We start from the raw sequence: 16766 nt of genomic DNA, 5'->3' as shown, positions 1-16766 counted from the left end.
CAGACAAGCAAAAGCTGAGAGAGTTCAGCACCACCAAACCAGCTTTACAACAAATGCTAAAGGATCTTCTCTAGGCAAGAAACACAACAGGAGGAAAAAACCTATAACAAACCCAAAACAATTAAGAAAATGGGAATAGGAACATACATATCAATAATTACCTTAAATGTGAATGGATTAAATGCTCCCAACAAAAGACACAGACTGGCTGAATGCATACAAAAACAAGACCCATATATATGCTGTCTACAAGAGACCCACTTCAGACCTAGAGACACATACAGACTGAAAGTAAGGGGATGGAAAAAGATATTCCATGCAAATGGAAACCAAAAGAAAGCTGGAGTAACAATTCTCATATTAGACAAAATAGACTTTAAAATAAAGACTATTAGAAGAGACAAAGAAGGACACTACATAATGATGAAGGGATCGATCCAAGAAGAAGATATAACAATTGTAAATATTTATGCACCCAACATAGGAGCACCTCAATACATAAGGCAAATGCTAACAGCCATAAAAGGGGAAATCGACAGTAACACATTCATAGTAGGGGACTTTAACACCCCACTTTCACCAATGGACAGATCACCTAAAATGAAAATAAATAAGGAAACACAAGTTTTAAATGATACATTAAACAAGATGGACTTAATTAATATTTATAGGACATTCCATCCAAAAACAACAGAATACACATTTTTCTCAAGTGCTCATGGAACATTCTCCAGGACAGAACATATCCTGGGTCACATATCAAGCCTTGGTAAATTTAAGAAAACTGAAATTGTATCAAGTATCATTTCCGACCACAATGCTATGAGACCAGATATCAATTACAGGAAAAGATCTGTAAAAAATACAAACACATGGAGGCTAAACAATACACCACTTAATAACGAAGTGGTCACTGAAGAAATCAAAGAGGAAATCAAAAAATACCTAGAAACAAATGACAATAGAGACATGACGACCCAAAACCTATGTGATGCAGCAAAAGTAGTTCTAAGAGGTAAGTTTATAGCAATACAATCCCACCTTAAGAAACAGAAAACATCTCGAATAAACAACCTAACCTTGCACCTAAAGCAATTAGAGAAAGAAGAACCAAAAAACCCCAAACTTAGCAGAAGGAAAGAAATTATAAAGATCAGATCAGAAAAAAATGAAAAAGAAATGAAGGAAATGATAGCAAAGATCAATAAAACTAAAAGCTGGTTCTTTGAGAAGATAAACAAAATTGATAAACCATTAGCCAGACTCATCAAGAAAAAAAGGGAGAAGACTCAAATCAATAGAATTAGAAATGAAAAAGGAGAAGTAACAACTGACACTGCAGAAATACAAAAGATCATGAGAGATTACTACAAGCAACTCTATGCCAATAAAATGGACAACCTGGAAGAAATGGACAAATTCCTAGAAATGCACAACCTGCCAAGACTGAATCAGGAAGAAACAGAAAATATGAACAGACCAATCACAAGCACTGAAATTGAAACTGTGATTAAAAATCTTCCAACAAACAAAAGCCCAGGACCAGATGGCTTCACAGGTGAATTCTATCAAACATTTACAGAAGAGCTAACACCTATCCTTCTCAAACTCTTCCAAAATATAGCAGAGGGAGGAACACTCCCAAACTCATTCTACGAGACCACCATCATCCTGACACCAAAACCAGACAAGGATGTCACAAAGAAAGAAAACTACAGGCCAATATCACTGATGAACATAGATGCAAAAATCCTCAACAAAATACTAGCAAACAGAATCCAACAGCACATTAAAAGAATCATACACCATGATCAAGTGGGGTTTATTCCTGGAATGCAAGGATTCTTCAATATACGCAAATCAATCAACGTGATAAACCATATTAACAAATTGAAGGAGAAAAACCATATGATCATCTCAATAGATGCAGAGGAAGCTTTTGACAAAAGTCAACACCCATTTATGATAAAAAAAAAAAAAACCTGCAGAAAGTAGGCATAGAGGGAACTTTCCTCAACATAATAAAGGCCATATATGACAAACCCACAGCCAACATCGTCCTCAATGGTGAAAAACTGAAACCATGTCCACTAAGATCAGGAACAAGACAAGGCTGCCCACTCTCACCACTCTTATTCAACATAGTTTTGGAAGTTTTAGCCACAGCAATCAGAGAAGAAAAGGAAATAAAAGGAATCCAAATTAGAAAAGAAGTAAAGCTGTCACTGTTTGCAGATGACATAATACTATACATACAGAATCCTAAAGATGCTACCAGAAAACTACTAGAGCTAATCAATGAATTTGGTAAAGTAGCAGGATACAAAATTAATGCACAGAAATCTCTGGCATTCCTATACACTAATGATGAAAAATCTGAAAATGAAATCAAGAAAACACTCCCATTTACCACTGCAACAAAAAGAATAAAGTATCTAGGAATAAACCTACCTAAGGAGACAAAAGACCTGTATGCAGCAAATTATAAGACACTGATGAAAGAAGTTAAAGATGATACAAATAGATGGAGAGATGTACCATGTTCTTGGATTGGAAGAATCAACATTGTGAAAATGACTCTACTACCCAAAGCAATCTACAGATTCAATGCAGTCCCTATCAAACTACCACTGGCATTTTTCACAGAACTAGAACAAAAAATTTCACAATCTGTATGGAAACACAAAAGACCCTGAATAGCCAAAGCAATCTTGAGAACAAAAAACGGAGCTGGAGGAATCAGGCTCCCTGACTTCAGACTATACTACAAAGCTACAGTAATCAAGACAGTATGGTACTGGCACAAAAACAGAAAGGTAGATCAATGGAACAGGATAGAAAGCCCAGAGATAAACCCACGCACATATGGTCACCTTATCTTTGATAAAGGAGGCAGGAATGTACAGGGGAGAAAGGATAGCCTCTTCAATAAGTGGTGCTGGGAAACCTGGACAGGGACATGTAAAAGTATGAGATAAGATCACTCCCTAACACCATACACAAAAATAAGCTCAAAATGGATTAAAGACCTAAATGTAAGGCCAGAAACTATCAAACTCTTAGAGGAAAACATAGGCAGAACACTCTATGACATAAATCACAGCAAGATCCTTTTTGACCCACCTCCTAGAGTAATGGAAATAAAAACAAAAATAAACAAATGGGACCTAATGAAACTTCAAAGCTTATGCACAGCAAAGGAAACCATAAACAAGACCAAAAGACAACCCTCAGAATGGGAGAAAATATTTGCAAATGAAGCCACTGACAAAGGATTAATCTCCAAAATTTATAAACAGCTCATGCAGCTCAATAGCAAAAAAACAAACAACCCAATCCAAAAATGGGCAGAAGACTTAAATAGGCATTTCTCCAAAGAAGATATACAGACTGCCAACAAACACATGAAAGAATGCTCAACATCATTAATCATTAGAGAAATGCAAATCAAAACTACAATGAGATATCATCTCACACCAGTCAGAATGGCCATCATCAAGAAATCTAGAAACAATAAATGCTGGAGAGGGTGTGGAGAAAAGGGAACACTCTTGCACTGCTGGTGGGAATGTGAATTGGTACAGCCACTATGGAGAACGGTATGGAGGTTCCTTAAAAAACTACAAATAGAACTACCATATGACCCAGCAATCCGTCTACTGGGCATATACCCTGAGAAAACCATAATTCAAAAAGAGTCATGTACCAAAATGTTCATTGCAGCTCTATTCACAATAGCCCGGAGATGGAAACAACCTAAGTGTCCATCATCGGATGAATGGATAAAGAAGATGTGGCACATATATACAATGGAATATTACTCGGCCATAAAAAGAAACGAAACTGAGCTATTTGAAATGAGGTGGATAGACCTAGAGTCTGTCATACAGAGTGAAGTAAGTCAGAAAGAGAAAGACAAATACCGTATGCTAACACATATATATGGAATTAAAAAAAAAATGTCATGAAGAACCTAGGGGTAAAACAGGAATAAAGACACAGACCTACTTGAGAATGGACTTGAGGATATGGGGAGGGGGAAGGGTAAGCTGTGACAAAGCGAAAGAGAGGCATGGACATATATACACTACCAAACGTAAGGTAGATAGATAGTGGGAAGCAGCCGCAGAGCACAGGGAGATCAGCTCGGTGCTTTGTGACCGCCTGGAGGGGTGGGATGGGGAGGGTGGGAGGGAGGGAGATGCATGAGGGAAGGGATGTGGGAACAGATGTATATGTATGACTGATTCACTCTGTTATAAAGCAGAAACTAATAAAAAAAATAATAATAACAAAAAAAAATATCCATGCGGGGGAGGGAGGGTAAATAGATAATTAACAAAAAATACAAACAGGGTAACAATCCTACAGAGAAATGTTTAGCCATCTTGGTAACCAAAATGAAAACAACCATGACATATTTTTCATCTTAAATAAATAATTTAAAAAATTTTAAAAAAAGACAACCCTCAGAATGGGAGAAAATATTTGCAAATGAAGCAACTGACAAAGGATTAATCTCCAAGATTTACAAGCAGCTCATGCACCTCAATAACAAAAAAACAAACAACCCAATCCAAAAATGGGCAGAAGACCTAAATAGACATTTCTCCAAAGAAGATATACAGACTGCCAACAAACACATGAAAGAATGCTCAACATCATTAATCATTAGAGAAATTCAAATCAAAACTACAGTGAGATATCATCTCACACCAGTCAGAACGGCCATCATCAAAAAATCTAGAAACAATAAATGCTGGAGAGGGTGTGGAGAAAAGAGAATACTCTTGCACTGCTGGTGGGAATGTGAATTGGTACAGCCACTATGGAGAACAGTATGGAGGTTCCTTAAAAAACTACAAATAGAACTACCATATGACCCAGCAATCCCACTACTGGGCATATACCCTGAGAAAACCATAATTCAAAAAGAGTCATGTACCAAAATGTTCATCGCAGCTCTATTTACAACAGCCAGGAGATGGAAACAACCTAAGTGTCCATCATCGGATGAATGGATAAAGAAGATGTGGCACATATATACAATGGCATATTACTCAGCCATAAAAAGAAACGAAACTGAGCTATTTGTAATGAGGTGGATGGACCTAGAGTCTGTCATACAGAGTGAAGTAAGTCAGAAAGAGAAAGACAAATACCGTATGCTAACACATATATATGGAATTTAAGAAAAAAAAATGTCATGAAGAACCTAGGGGTAAGACAGGAATAAAGACACAGACCTACTAGAGAATGGACTTGAGGATATGGGGAGGGGGAAGGGTAAGCTGTGACAAAGCGAGAGAGTGGCATGGACATATATACACTACCAAACGTAAAATAGATAGCTAGTGGGAAGCAGCTGCATAGCACAGGGGATTAGCTCGGTGCTTTGTGACCACTTAGAGGGGTGGGATAGGGAGGGTGGGAGGGAGGGAGACACAAGAGGGAAGAGATATGGGAACATATGTATATGTATGACTGATTCACTTTGTTATAAAGCAGAAACTAACACACCATTGTAAAGCAATTATAATCCAATAAAGATATAAAAAAAAGTGCTATATGGAAATAAACTTTCAGTCATTCTTACAGTAAAAAAAAAAAAAAAGTAAAAATTGCCATAACCTTTCCAAGACAATCTAACAATATCTATCAAGATTTTAAATGTGCATACCCTTTGTCCTAGTAATTTCATTTCTAAAGGAAATGGTAAAAGAAATAGTTTTATTTCGGGAACCAAAAGAGAGTAGTAATTCACCCTTCTTACTTTGTTTTTTAATAGTTACTAATTGAACAGTTCAGTTCAAATAAGACAAAAGATTTAGGCAAAAATCACATAAAAATTAAAACATTTTAGCACACACAGCTAATAGTAACAAGTAAGTTTTTCACATTTTTACTTACAGCTACTGGACATAGATTTATCTCTTCTGATGATTCTGTGAGGTATAAAGGCAAATAGAATGTCTTATCTCCATTTTATAGGTAAGTAAGTGGAATTAAGTCAGACCAAAAAAAAGCTTTTTGTCAGTTTTGCCACTTACTTCCAGACACTTGGGATGAATTACTTTACTTCTCTGGCCCTTAGTTTCCTCATAATGCCACTTACCCCACAGGATTCCTGTGGGGATTAGAAGAGATGGCACAACAGAATGCAACCTGGTCCTCTGACTCCAAATCCCTTTCATAGTTCTCTACTTGACCATGACTGCCCCCTCATAGTTTTACCATAATTCTAAGGATCTATGCAAAAGTAGCCATACTCCACAACCAGCAATATGGCCTTTGCATTCTCATTATTCCAGATACATTTGATCCTTGTGTGATTACAGGCAGGCACTTAGGACACAAACAGGAAAAGGCCCTCATGAGGCTACCTGGGAGACAAATTAGTATATAAAGAATTAAATACAAAACAGTGCTAAGACAGAGCTAAATCACAAAACTGTAAGAGCACCAGGAGCACCTAACACAGAGAGCCTCAGGGACAGTTGGCCAAAAGAAGCAACACCTGAAATGGGTCCCAAAATGATTAGTAGGAGATATTTTTGATAGTCATAGTAATCTGAGTTTGAAAACATTGCTGTAAGTTCCATACAGCAGGCCTGTCTAGCTTACTCACCTCTGTATCTCAAGTACAGGGCCAGCACCTCAGATAAGCAGATGCTTAATTAATAACGGTTGAACACATGAGTGGTTATTCCTAAGGTCACTGACCTTCACACCTGGGCTCAGAAAGAGACGTTCTTAATTATGTAAAATGAAATTCATGGTAAATTTGTTTTTAAAGATTGTGTGTTATAATAATCTTTACTTGAGATTAATTTTTTGCCATCACTTTACCTACTGCACTTTGTTTTAAGAAACTTTAAGTGGGTATTAACACTTACTGTGTATTATTACTTCTATCATATGGTACTCTCTTGTCATATTACAATACTGTGGCTACAAAAAGCAAAACACTTTCACTTTTAGTATAATACTTCCTCTTCTTCAGGGCTTTTTCCTGAAGCCTATTAATGGCTCTCCATGAACCCTAAGTTAAAAACTTCCGATTCACATATTCACACTGCACAAGCTAACTCACATCCATCTCAATGTCAGTACTTAAAAACACACTGCTACCTCCTAAATCTTGTCTCGACTCAAGACCTCTGAGCTCCATATCCATGTAGCCAATAGTCTGTCATCTCCACCTATACCAAGTGCCCCGAAGGTGCCTCCACCTCATAATGTCCAAAACTAAGCCCATATTTTGGAGGCTTGCTTCTCTCTCTTTATTTCCCACCTCAATGCATAGCACCACCATTCACCAAAAACAGAAAAATGAGCAGTTTTTCCTCCTCATTCTGACCCTCCACCTAATCACCAACCCAACCTAATCTCCCAAATACTGCTGTCTTCTTTCCTCTATTTCTGTTGCCAGTGCCCCGATTTAGGGCTTCATTTATTTACTTTTTTTAACAAACCCTTAAATAGGACTTACTCTGTGCCAGACAATGATTTAAACACTTAAAAAAATTAATTTAATCCACAGAACAAATCTATGACATTCTTTAATTCACAGATGAAAAAACTGTGAATGACAAGGCATTTTCTAGTAAACGTTTTGAAATTTAAATGCTCCTAAGTGTAAGCAAAAAACAAAAAAAAGATTTATTGCACTCTCCTACCCTAAGGTGTAACTAACAATTCTACAACACTATTAAAGAGAAGCATCGCCTATCAGGCAACCCAAATGCAATTTTAATATGCATAAGTCAAGACAAAGTACCAGACCTCGCTGGTACTCAAAAAAAATCATGCAGTTTTTAGAATTTTCTAACTTGGTTGATTATAAATCTATTAATAGAGATGAAAAAAAATTTTTGCAGCAAATACTCCTAAACCTGCACAAAGTAAGCCATCATAATGACCTTTTAACTTTAAAAAGTCAAAGTACAAAAGCTGATATATATCTACTTTGAAGTATAACCAAACAGCTCTAAAAACTTTTTTCCACTGCTCATGGGCTCAACCAACCAACAAGTTACATGTGCCTACCAAAAATGCAAAGAGAAAGCAAATCATGCCACCGTGTTCACTTACTTTGATGAGTACAGGATTTTATGCAAAATAAGTACTGCAGTGCTCTGTGGGGTAGCTGCCAAAATATTACATTTTGGCTTTACTTCTCTATTTTGAAAGTAAAGAAATATAAATATTTCTGATTAATATTTTTAAGTCCTCCACCAAATCCACAAGCAGAAATTGATTATCACCAACACACTTCACAAAATCTATCCAAATGTAAAAATCTTTTATCTTTAAAACCATTTAAATGCAAAATTATACATCTAATATTGTATATTGATAGCAGCACAGAAGAGACAAATGAAATGAAATAATTTTAAAATAGTTAAAATTATATTATACTTTAAAAACAACAGGTAAGTTGTTGGAATGTAGTCCCTTAAGGTCAGGAAGAAGACAGATCCTTCTTGCCACTCCTATTCAACACTGTGGCAAAAAATAAATTATAAAAGGGGCACCTAGATTGGACAGGAAGAAGAAAAATTATCTTTATTTGCCGATGAAATGATCTTAAATGGAGAAAATCCTAAGGAATTCACTAAAAAACTATTAGAACTACGAAATGAGTTCTCCAAGGTCGCATGACACAAGATCAATATACCAATTATATTTCTATACTTTTGCAATGAACAATCCAGAAGTGAAATTAAGAAAACAATTCCAGGACTTCCCTGGTGGCGCAGTGGTTAAGAATCCTCCTGCCAATGCAGGGGACATGGGTTCGAGCCCTGGTCCGGGAAGATCCCACATGCCGCGGAGCAACTAAGCCCGTGCACCACAACTACTGAGCCAGCACTCCAGAGCCCACAAGCCACAGCTACTGAGCCCAGGTGCCACAACTACTGAAGCCCGCACGCCTAGAGCCCGTGCTCCCCAACAAAAGAAGCCACTGCAATGAGAAGCCCCTGCACCGCAACGAAGAGTAGCCCCCGCTCGCCACAACTAGAGAAAGCCCACGCGCAGCAACAAAAACCCAACACATTATAAAAGGGTGACAACGCTGCTCCGGGAGAGCATTCGCATAGTAAACTACAATGTGAAAGGTCTCCCCCAGAATGCTGCAATGAAGCAGCTTAGATGTAGTCAGACTCTGTTTGACAGCTCTTCCAAAAGGCTCTCCCTTAAGTCTCATGCATGTTTAATTTAAACTTATGCATATTTTCAATAAATAACTATGCCAGCCAATGAATTATATATGTTGATTTCTTAAAAACGGCATCTTTCAAGTTTTATTCACATTTTGAGCAAATAATTAAATCCTCATAGCAATTCAAATCATTTACATGGCTACTTTTTATTCTGTTTATTTTAATTTCATTTCGATTCCTTTAATAGACATTATATTCACATGGTTCAAAAATTCAAAAGGGTAAAACGTCTCCCTCCCACCGTGCCTCTCAGACACACATTTCCCATCTTTGGAGGCAACAAATGTTATCAGTTAGTTCCTTGTGTATCCTTCACATCTTCAAGCAAAACAGGCATATTCTTTTCTCTCCTTTTCTACATAAAGTGGTAGCATACTTTACATCTTGTCCTGCACCTTCTTTTTTCACTTATCTTGGCAACTGTTCTACATCAGGGCATAAAGTTTTCTCTTTTTTAATGGTTGCATAGCATTCCATTTTGTGGATATATAGTATTTTGTTCCTTTGATAACTTTAATTGGAAAAGATTTGAGAAAAAGATGCAGCTCCCAGGGCAAGAGCTGCTAACCCTGCACCTGTAGAAGGGCTTCAGAAGATATGTGAATCCCCTAAAGTGGTGTGTATGTATCCATATGTATTTCTGTGGGCAGAAAACTTGCTTACCATTCACCACAACATCAAAGAAAGCTGTGACCCAAGCAAAAGTTAAGAACTACTGTACAATATAACTTGTGCATAGGTGTTCAATAAACATAGGTTGAACAGAATTCTGGTCTAGGATTCTGCTAATTTTTGTACTACAAGACAGAAGGACTAAATTAAACACTAATATAATCCAAAACTCTTATGTACTGTATAGAACCTTTTCCCCACTTCTTTTCTGAGAAGGGCTTTATTTTTCATATGCACTATGAACAGGAGTACTAAGAGGGAAAAGAACAAATCATTTAAAGTAACTGAATAATCAAAAGTTGAATAAATAAGCTGTTGTTCACCATAACTGACAACATCAGAGGCATCTTTGATGTCCCTTAGACTCCTTGTAATGTTCCATAGGGTCCTTCCTGAGAAAATTAGATCATTAGTAATGTAGTTGTATATTTCCTACCACATGCCAGGCAACAGAATAGAAGCTTTACATTTATTATCTTGTTTAATCCTCAAGACAATCACTTAAGGCAGCTATATTTCCCCCCTTTTACAGGTAAGGAAACAGAGGATTTAAGAGGTTAAAGTTAAGATATTTACTTAATCAAAACCACTTAACCATTAAATGGCAGAGCAAGACCAAAACACTGCCTCACTCTCACCTTCAAGACTCCAAATCTCATGAACTTTACACAATTACCATAGTGCCTGAAGTCCAAAATGCAATTATGATCATTATAGGGAGGTGATATAATGTAGTGGTCAGAAAAACCTAGGTTCTAATTCTAGCTCAACCATTTATTAGTTATATCACAAATTGTTCAAACTCTAAAAGCCTCCTTCGCCATCTGTAAAACTGGATTGCTGTGAGGTTTAAATGAAAAAAGGTATGTGAAACAAACAGCCCGCATATCCACCTGAAGAAGATACTTGTTACAAGGTGGCTATTATCATTTCATCCTTCTCTGAGAAGAAACACGAAGGGCTGTAAGGTTTCCCAATTTGGCATAAAATTCCACACACACAGCTCAGAATGTTGGCACTGCGACAGACAAGTAAGCTGAATGAAGATACAATGACTGAAAAAATTATGTCTGATTACAAAGTGAAAGAGCGGCATGGACATATATACACTACCAAACGTAAGGTAGATAGCTAGTGGGAAGCAGCCGCATAGCACAGGGAGATCAGCTCGGTTCTTTGTGACCGCCTGGAGGGGTGGGATAGGGAGGGTGGGAGGGAGACGCAAAAGGGAGGGGATATGGGAACATATGTATATGTATAACTGATTAAATTTGTAAAATAAAAAAAATTAAAAAAAAATAATAAAAATAATAAAAATAAAAAAATTATGTCTGATTATTAAGTAGATTCTGGCTTAATGGACCATCATAAATTGTCCTTTAAATTAAAATATTTCAAACACATACTTGTATCTATTGCCATTCCAGTATAAATGTCTGTTTTGACGGCTGCATAATTATTTCACTATCTATTTAAAGGATTTATGCAGAATTATGCACTGAGGGTTTTTTTTTTAAGATTACTTTTAACATCAGGTGATAAGCGATGACAGCTGTCAAATGTATTACAGCTGTTTCTACAAGGTTTTTTGTTTTGTTTTTTTCCTGGTAAACCATGTTATCCCTTTGATCTCTATGAACTCATCTAAACAAAATAAAACATCCTTCCCATGCTATCGATTTCAAAACGGCTCTGTGATGAGTATTTCGCTGAGCTGTTAATGATGAAAGTTGAAGGCCTAAGACAACTTTCTCATTAGAAAGGAAAGTCTGTTACATTCTTCTCCTTCGAGCCCCAAAGCCTGAAATCAAAGCTTTAGGCAGGACTCAAACCGAGGTTCGAGGCAACAGTGAACAGGAAAAGCAACTGTACCGCTGAGCCCCCAAAATCACCTTCATTACTCCCTTCCTTTCTCCCTTCCCCCAAGAGTGGAAAAAAGTTAAAACTGCTGCGCAGCACCAAGAGCCCTGCGCGCTGGCTGCGGCTGAGAGCTGAAGCCCGCGGTGCAAGGAAAGCTGTGAGACCAGTGCCCAGTTTGTGGCCCCTTTCTTGCCTTCGCTCCCCTCCGAAGCCACGCATCGCGGTCCTCCCCGACCCTCCGTGCCAGGAATGCCAGGCCCACGCCCAGCCTGCAAACTCTCCCCAGCCCCCTGGCCGCATAACCTCCCCCGGGGGCTCACCATTGCAGCCCAAGGATGAAGGCGAGGGCGGGCAGGCTGGCCGGCTGGGGAATCCGTTACCGCGGCTCGGGATCCATTCGCGCCAACAACTTCTCCCGCGAAGTGGAAGGAGGTCGAGGCAGCGGCGCCCTGTGATTACGTCAGTAGGTGCGCAGCTTCCTGTGGGCCCAGGCCGGGAGGCGGGAGGCGGGAGGCGGGAGTTGCCACGTGGGCCCAGGTGCAGCCCCCGAGACCCGCGGGCCGCCGCAATCGCGAGGAGAGGTGGGGCCCAGGACCGCGCCCAGATTTGCGTCTTCCGCTTCTCTAGGGGCCTCTCAAGTGGGGAGGTTCAGAGATTGATTTCCCCCGAGGGCGGGCACGTTTAGAGGATGCATTGCCCTCCTTTAAATGCTTTAAAATGTTTCTATTACCAGCCGCAGTAAGACACCTTTTAGTTGTACATTTCACATATTACATTTTAATATCTATTCTGAAACAAAAATTTCACCAAACAGTACTTACCCTGATTTTTTTTTTTAATGTTTGACCAATCGAATTGGTCTTTTCGCCTACTTTTAAGTGGAGACCCACAGTTTGAAAACACATTTAGGACAATTTTATGTTGTATAATTCCAGGGCAAAAAGACTTTGGTAAAATAGTCATTACTACCCACACCATTTTATAAATGAAAAATATAAGGCCCAAACAAGCTAAGGGTCCTAGCTGGGAATCTAGGCCTCCAAATTCCCAAACCTGCGTGGCTGAGTCCCTCAAAGGGGTGTGTGTGAAACCAAGGCATAAACAAGTTACATCTCCTACGTATGGAAAGCTTTGGAGTAAACAAGTTATATATTAATAGATAAGCAATTGAACTGTGGAATGGCATGTGACATTTGCATACAATTTTAAGAGAAAACATGAGGCCTTAAGGAGTTTAATGGGAAGAGCAATATCTCCAGCTTTGGTCCTAGACTTTCAAATCCTTATCCACCCACCCCCTGTTCCGTCTTGCATTTTATCACACCCATATCGTTCCGTCTTGCATTTTATCACACCCATATCTCTACAGTGAAAGATAGCAAAGACTTCAGGAATAAAACAGAGGCTAAGCATGGAGAGCTCCTATTTATTAACTGCCCACTGTAGTATGTGCCAGGCATGCAGCTATGGACTATCCCAGTTTAATTCATCTAATACCCACAATGACACTGGCTACTATTATTATCCCCAATTTACAAAGGTGTAAACTATAGCTCATGAACAGGGCCTCATTGCATGGGACCCTCTGAAGCCAATATGCTAGGGTCCTAGCCCCACCACATGCTAATTGTGTAACCATGGGCAAGTTACTATTCCTCAGTTTCCTCAACTGTAAAACAAGGATAATAGTACTATGTTCTTCATAAGGTTATGAAACTGTTCCTGGCACATAAGCAGATAATAATCTTTTTTTAAAGTCAGCTATTATCATTATTATTACACAAAGCTAGGTATTATCAAGGGAGATGTTTTCAAAAATGAACTTATCTACACCATAATTTTACTCAGGAAAATACTTGATTGGGGAGGAGGGGAGTCATTAGATCCTTTGAGAAATCAATAAGCTATGAAGCTACTCCCCAGAAAACTGTACGTAACAGACACATCACATAAATTTTTGCCTATAACTTCAGAGAACCTAAACCAATTTACAATGTTCATCGTGTTATAAATAAGCAAATAAGATGTATATTAAATGTTTTACATATCTTTTACATTATACTACTTTTAAACTTTTGCACTCCTTTTTTAGTATTTTGAAGCCTTCCTTGAATTCAGGTGAGAATTAAGTCAGAAGACTGTAACTTCCAGAAAGATACTGAACTGAATTTGTTGGATTGTTTTCATTTTTTCCTCAATAAATTTATTTATTTATTTGTGTTTGTATATTTATTTATTTTTGGCTGCGTTGGGTCTTTGTTGCTGCACAAGGGTTTTCTCTAGTTGCCGTGAGCGGGGACTGCTCTTCACTGCAGTGAACGGGCTTCTCATTGCGGTGGCTTCTCTTGTTGCAGAGCACGGGTTCTAGGCCCACAGGCTTCAGTAGTTGTGGCGCGTGGGCTCTAAAGCACAGGCTCAGTAATTGTGGTGCACGGGCTTAGTTGCCCCGTGGGGTTTTTTTTTTTTCCCTGAGGTACGCGGGCCTCTCACTGTTGTGGCCTCTCCCGTTGCGGAGCACAGGCTCTGGACGCACAGGCTCAGCGGCCATGGCTCATGGGCCTAGCCGCTCCGTGGCATGTGGGATCTTCCCGGACCGGGGCACGAACCCGTGTCCCCTGCATTGGCAGGCGGACTCTCAACCACTGTGCCACCAGGGAAGCCCTCTTTAGGGACATTTACTTGGAAATATTCTATATCAAAAATGTACCAGGACTTCCCTGGTGGCGCAGTGGTTAGGAATCCGCCTGCCAATGCAGGGCACATGGGTTCGAGCCCTGGTCCGGGAGGATCCCACATGCCGCGGAGAGGCTAGGCCTGTGCACCACAACTACTGAGCTTGCGAGCCACAGCTACTGAGCCCGTGAGCCACAACTACAGAGCCCGCGTGCCACAACTGCGGGGGCCCAGGTGCCTGGAGCCCATGCTCCACGACGGGCGGGGCTGCCGCAGTGAGAGGCCTGCTCATCGCAGCAAGGAATAGCCCCACTCTGTAACTAGAGAAAGTCCATGAACAGCAACAAAGACCCAACACAGCCATAAATAAATAAATAAAATAAAATAAATTTTTAATGTTCCAGATTTAAAATGGCTGTATATGCTTTGATACCTCTCCCCAAATGTGGGCTGGCCTGTGACTGATTTGATCTAAGAATATGCTGGAAATGATGCTATGACGGTTCCAAATGTAAGCTTTAAGAGGACCAGCAACTCTCATCTTGCTCTCTTGAAGCCCTGAGCTACCATGTAAAGCAGGAGAAGGGGCCAGTTGAGCCCAGGCTTACAGCCATCTCCACCAGGTACCAGGCTTGTAAGTGAAACCATCTTGGACCCACCATACCAGCTGCTAGTGGAATTCCACTAAGTGACCCCAGTCAGCACTACATAGAGTAGAAAAATCACCTAGTCAAGGCTTGCCTAAATTCTCTGACCCATAGTAGTGTGAGCATAATAAAATTATTGTTCTTTTAAGGTACCAAGTTTGGGGTAGATTGTTGTAAAGTAATAGATAAATAGAACTGTTTTAAAGAACCCAAAGTGTAACCAAAAAATAAGCAGGAACAGAATATTCACGCTTATTTTCTCCACTGTGGTGATTTTGATGCATCATTCAACAAATATTTATTGAACATCTGCTGTGTGTCGGCACTTTTTTATGTGCATGCTGGGAAACCATAGTAAACAAGACAGACAGTCCCAGCTTCCCTAAAGTTCGTATTTTTGAGGAAAAGAGAAAAATAAGTAAGTAGACAAAAATAAATTCTGTACTTTCAGATAAGGTAAGTGCTATAAAGAAAGGCTTCATAAGACTTTAAGCCAAAAGATTGCTATGATCCCATCATTTTACACTTTGTATTTTATGGCCAAAAAAAGAAAAAAAAAGATTGCTATGTGTTTTGTGGCAAAATATGATACTCATTTGTTTCCCATGGCAGAGAAATTTGAAGAGTGCTAAAAAGATTACCAAATGTGATTTTTTTTAAATTTGTCTGTAGGAGAGCAGCAGAATCTCCTGTTAGGTTTGTTTCTGCATGATAACTGCATCTGGATTTTAACCTTTACAGGGCACTAGTCTATAACAGTGTCTAGTTTGAATTTATTCCAGGCAAAAGACCAGCCTGTGTGCCCCTTCCACCTCTGTGTGGCCTTTCTTCGACAATGAGAATAAAATGATAATAGGTCATAACTACTCCCATCTCTCAGGGGTTTTTTTTTTGGCTGCACCAAGTGGTATTAATTCCCCAACCAACAATGGAACCCATGCCCCCTGCAGTGGAAGGGCAGAGTCTTAACCACTGGACCACCAGGGAAGTTCCCCATCTCTCACTATTAACTGAAAGACTACAATAATGCATCTCTAAGAAACTGAGGATACACAAAGAAAGAATACAACAAACTAGGGCTGTTGATTTTTAGATAGTTTTTTCAGAGAAGCCCAGAAAGTCATTTATCGATGATGTAAAACATTAGCTAACAAAGATTCCTTGCATGTTTTCTTGAAAGTATTTTCATAAAAACTGTCTGCTCATGTTTTCCTTAGTCATGCTTTCCTTAGTTCAGCTTTTCTTGGTATAAATGTTTCTGAAACCAGCTGATGAATAAATAAGACCAATAATTCATTTGTAGAGTAACACTGGTAACAGATAACACAGCAATTGAATAAATACTGCAGTTTCCAGAATTAAGGGCATCTTTAAAAGCCTAAAATATTTTTTAAACATTTTTTTCTTTTAATAATGGTTTGAGACCTATCACAGAGAAGACCCATCTTAAGGGATATATTATGTATTGGATCTGATCACCTGATGCTCACTGGCCTTCTCTTAATCTTTAAAAGAAAGGGCTTCAAACAAAGCCAATTTTGTGAAAGTTAGGGATCTCTTTCCCTCCTCCACTTAGGGATATATCACTGGTAGAAGAATTGTTGACATTCTCTGAAGAGCAATATTAGAATATTGACAGTGACATCTCTACTAGTATGTTTCTAAATCTGTGAATAGTTGGATTAAG

The 16766-nt window shown here is 38.9% G+C and overlaps 1 protein-coding gene across 10 annotated transcripts in view; it reads right to left on the bottom strand.

The window, feature by feature from the left end:
* RFC1 (replication factor C subunit 1) overlaps positions 1–12235 on the bottom strand; it is an 80136-nt gene extending 67901 nt beyond the window's left edge. For 5 of the 10 annotated variants that reach the window (XM_060110976.1, XM_060110995.1, XM_060111029.1 and 2 more), the window contains exon 1: positions 12080–12234. In XM_060110976.1, coding sequence (XP_059966959.1) covers positions 12080–12082 — 3 coding nt within the window. In that variant the 5' untranslated portion in view covers positions 12083–12234. Of the gene's footprint in view, positions 1–12079 lie in introns of all 10 variants that reach the window. The other 5 variants (XM_060111019.1, XM_060111036.1, XM_060111045.1 and 2 more) reach the window with 2 other exon arrangements.
* Positions 12236–16766: the final 4531 nt, after the last annotated feature.

This window comes from Mesoplodon densirostris, chromosome 1 (assembly GCF_025265405.1).
Source record: "Mesoplodon densirostris isolate mMesDen1 chromosome 1, mMesDen1 primary haplotype, whole genome shotgun sequence".
NCBI lineage: Eukaryota > Metazoa > Chordata > Mammalia > Artiodactyla > Ziphiidae > Mesoplodon > Mesoplodon densirostris.
The sequence above is the reverse complement of the archived record's forward strand: the minus strand, read 5'-3'. Positions and strand labels throughout refer to the sequence as shown.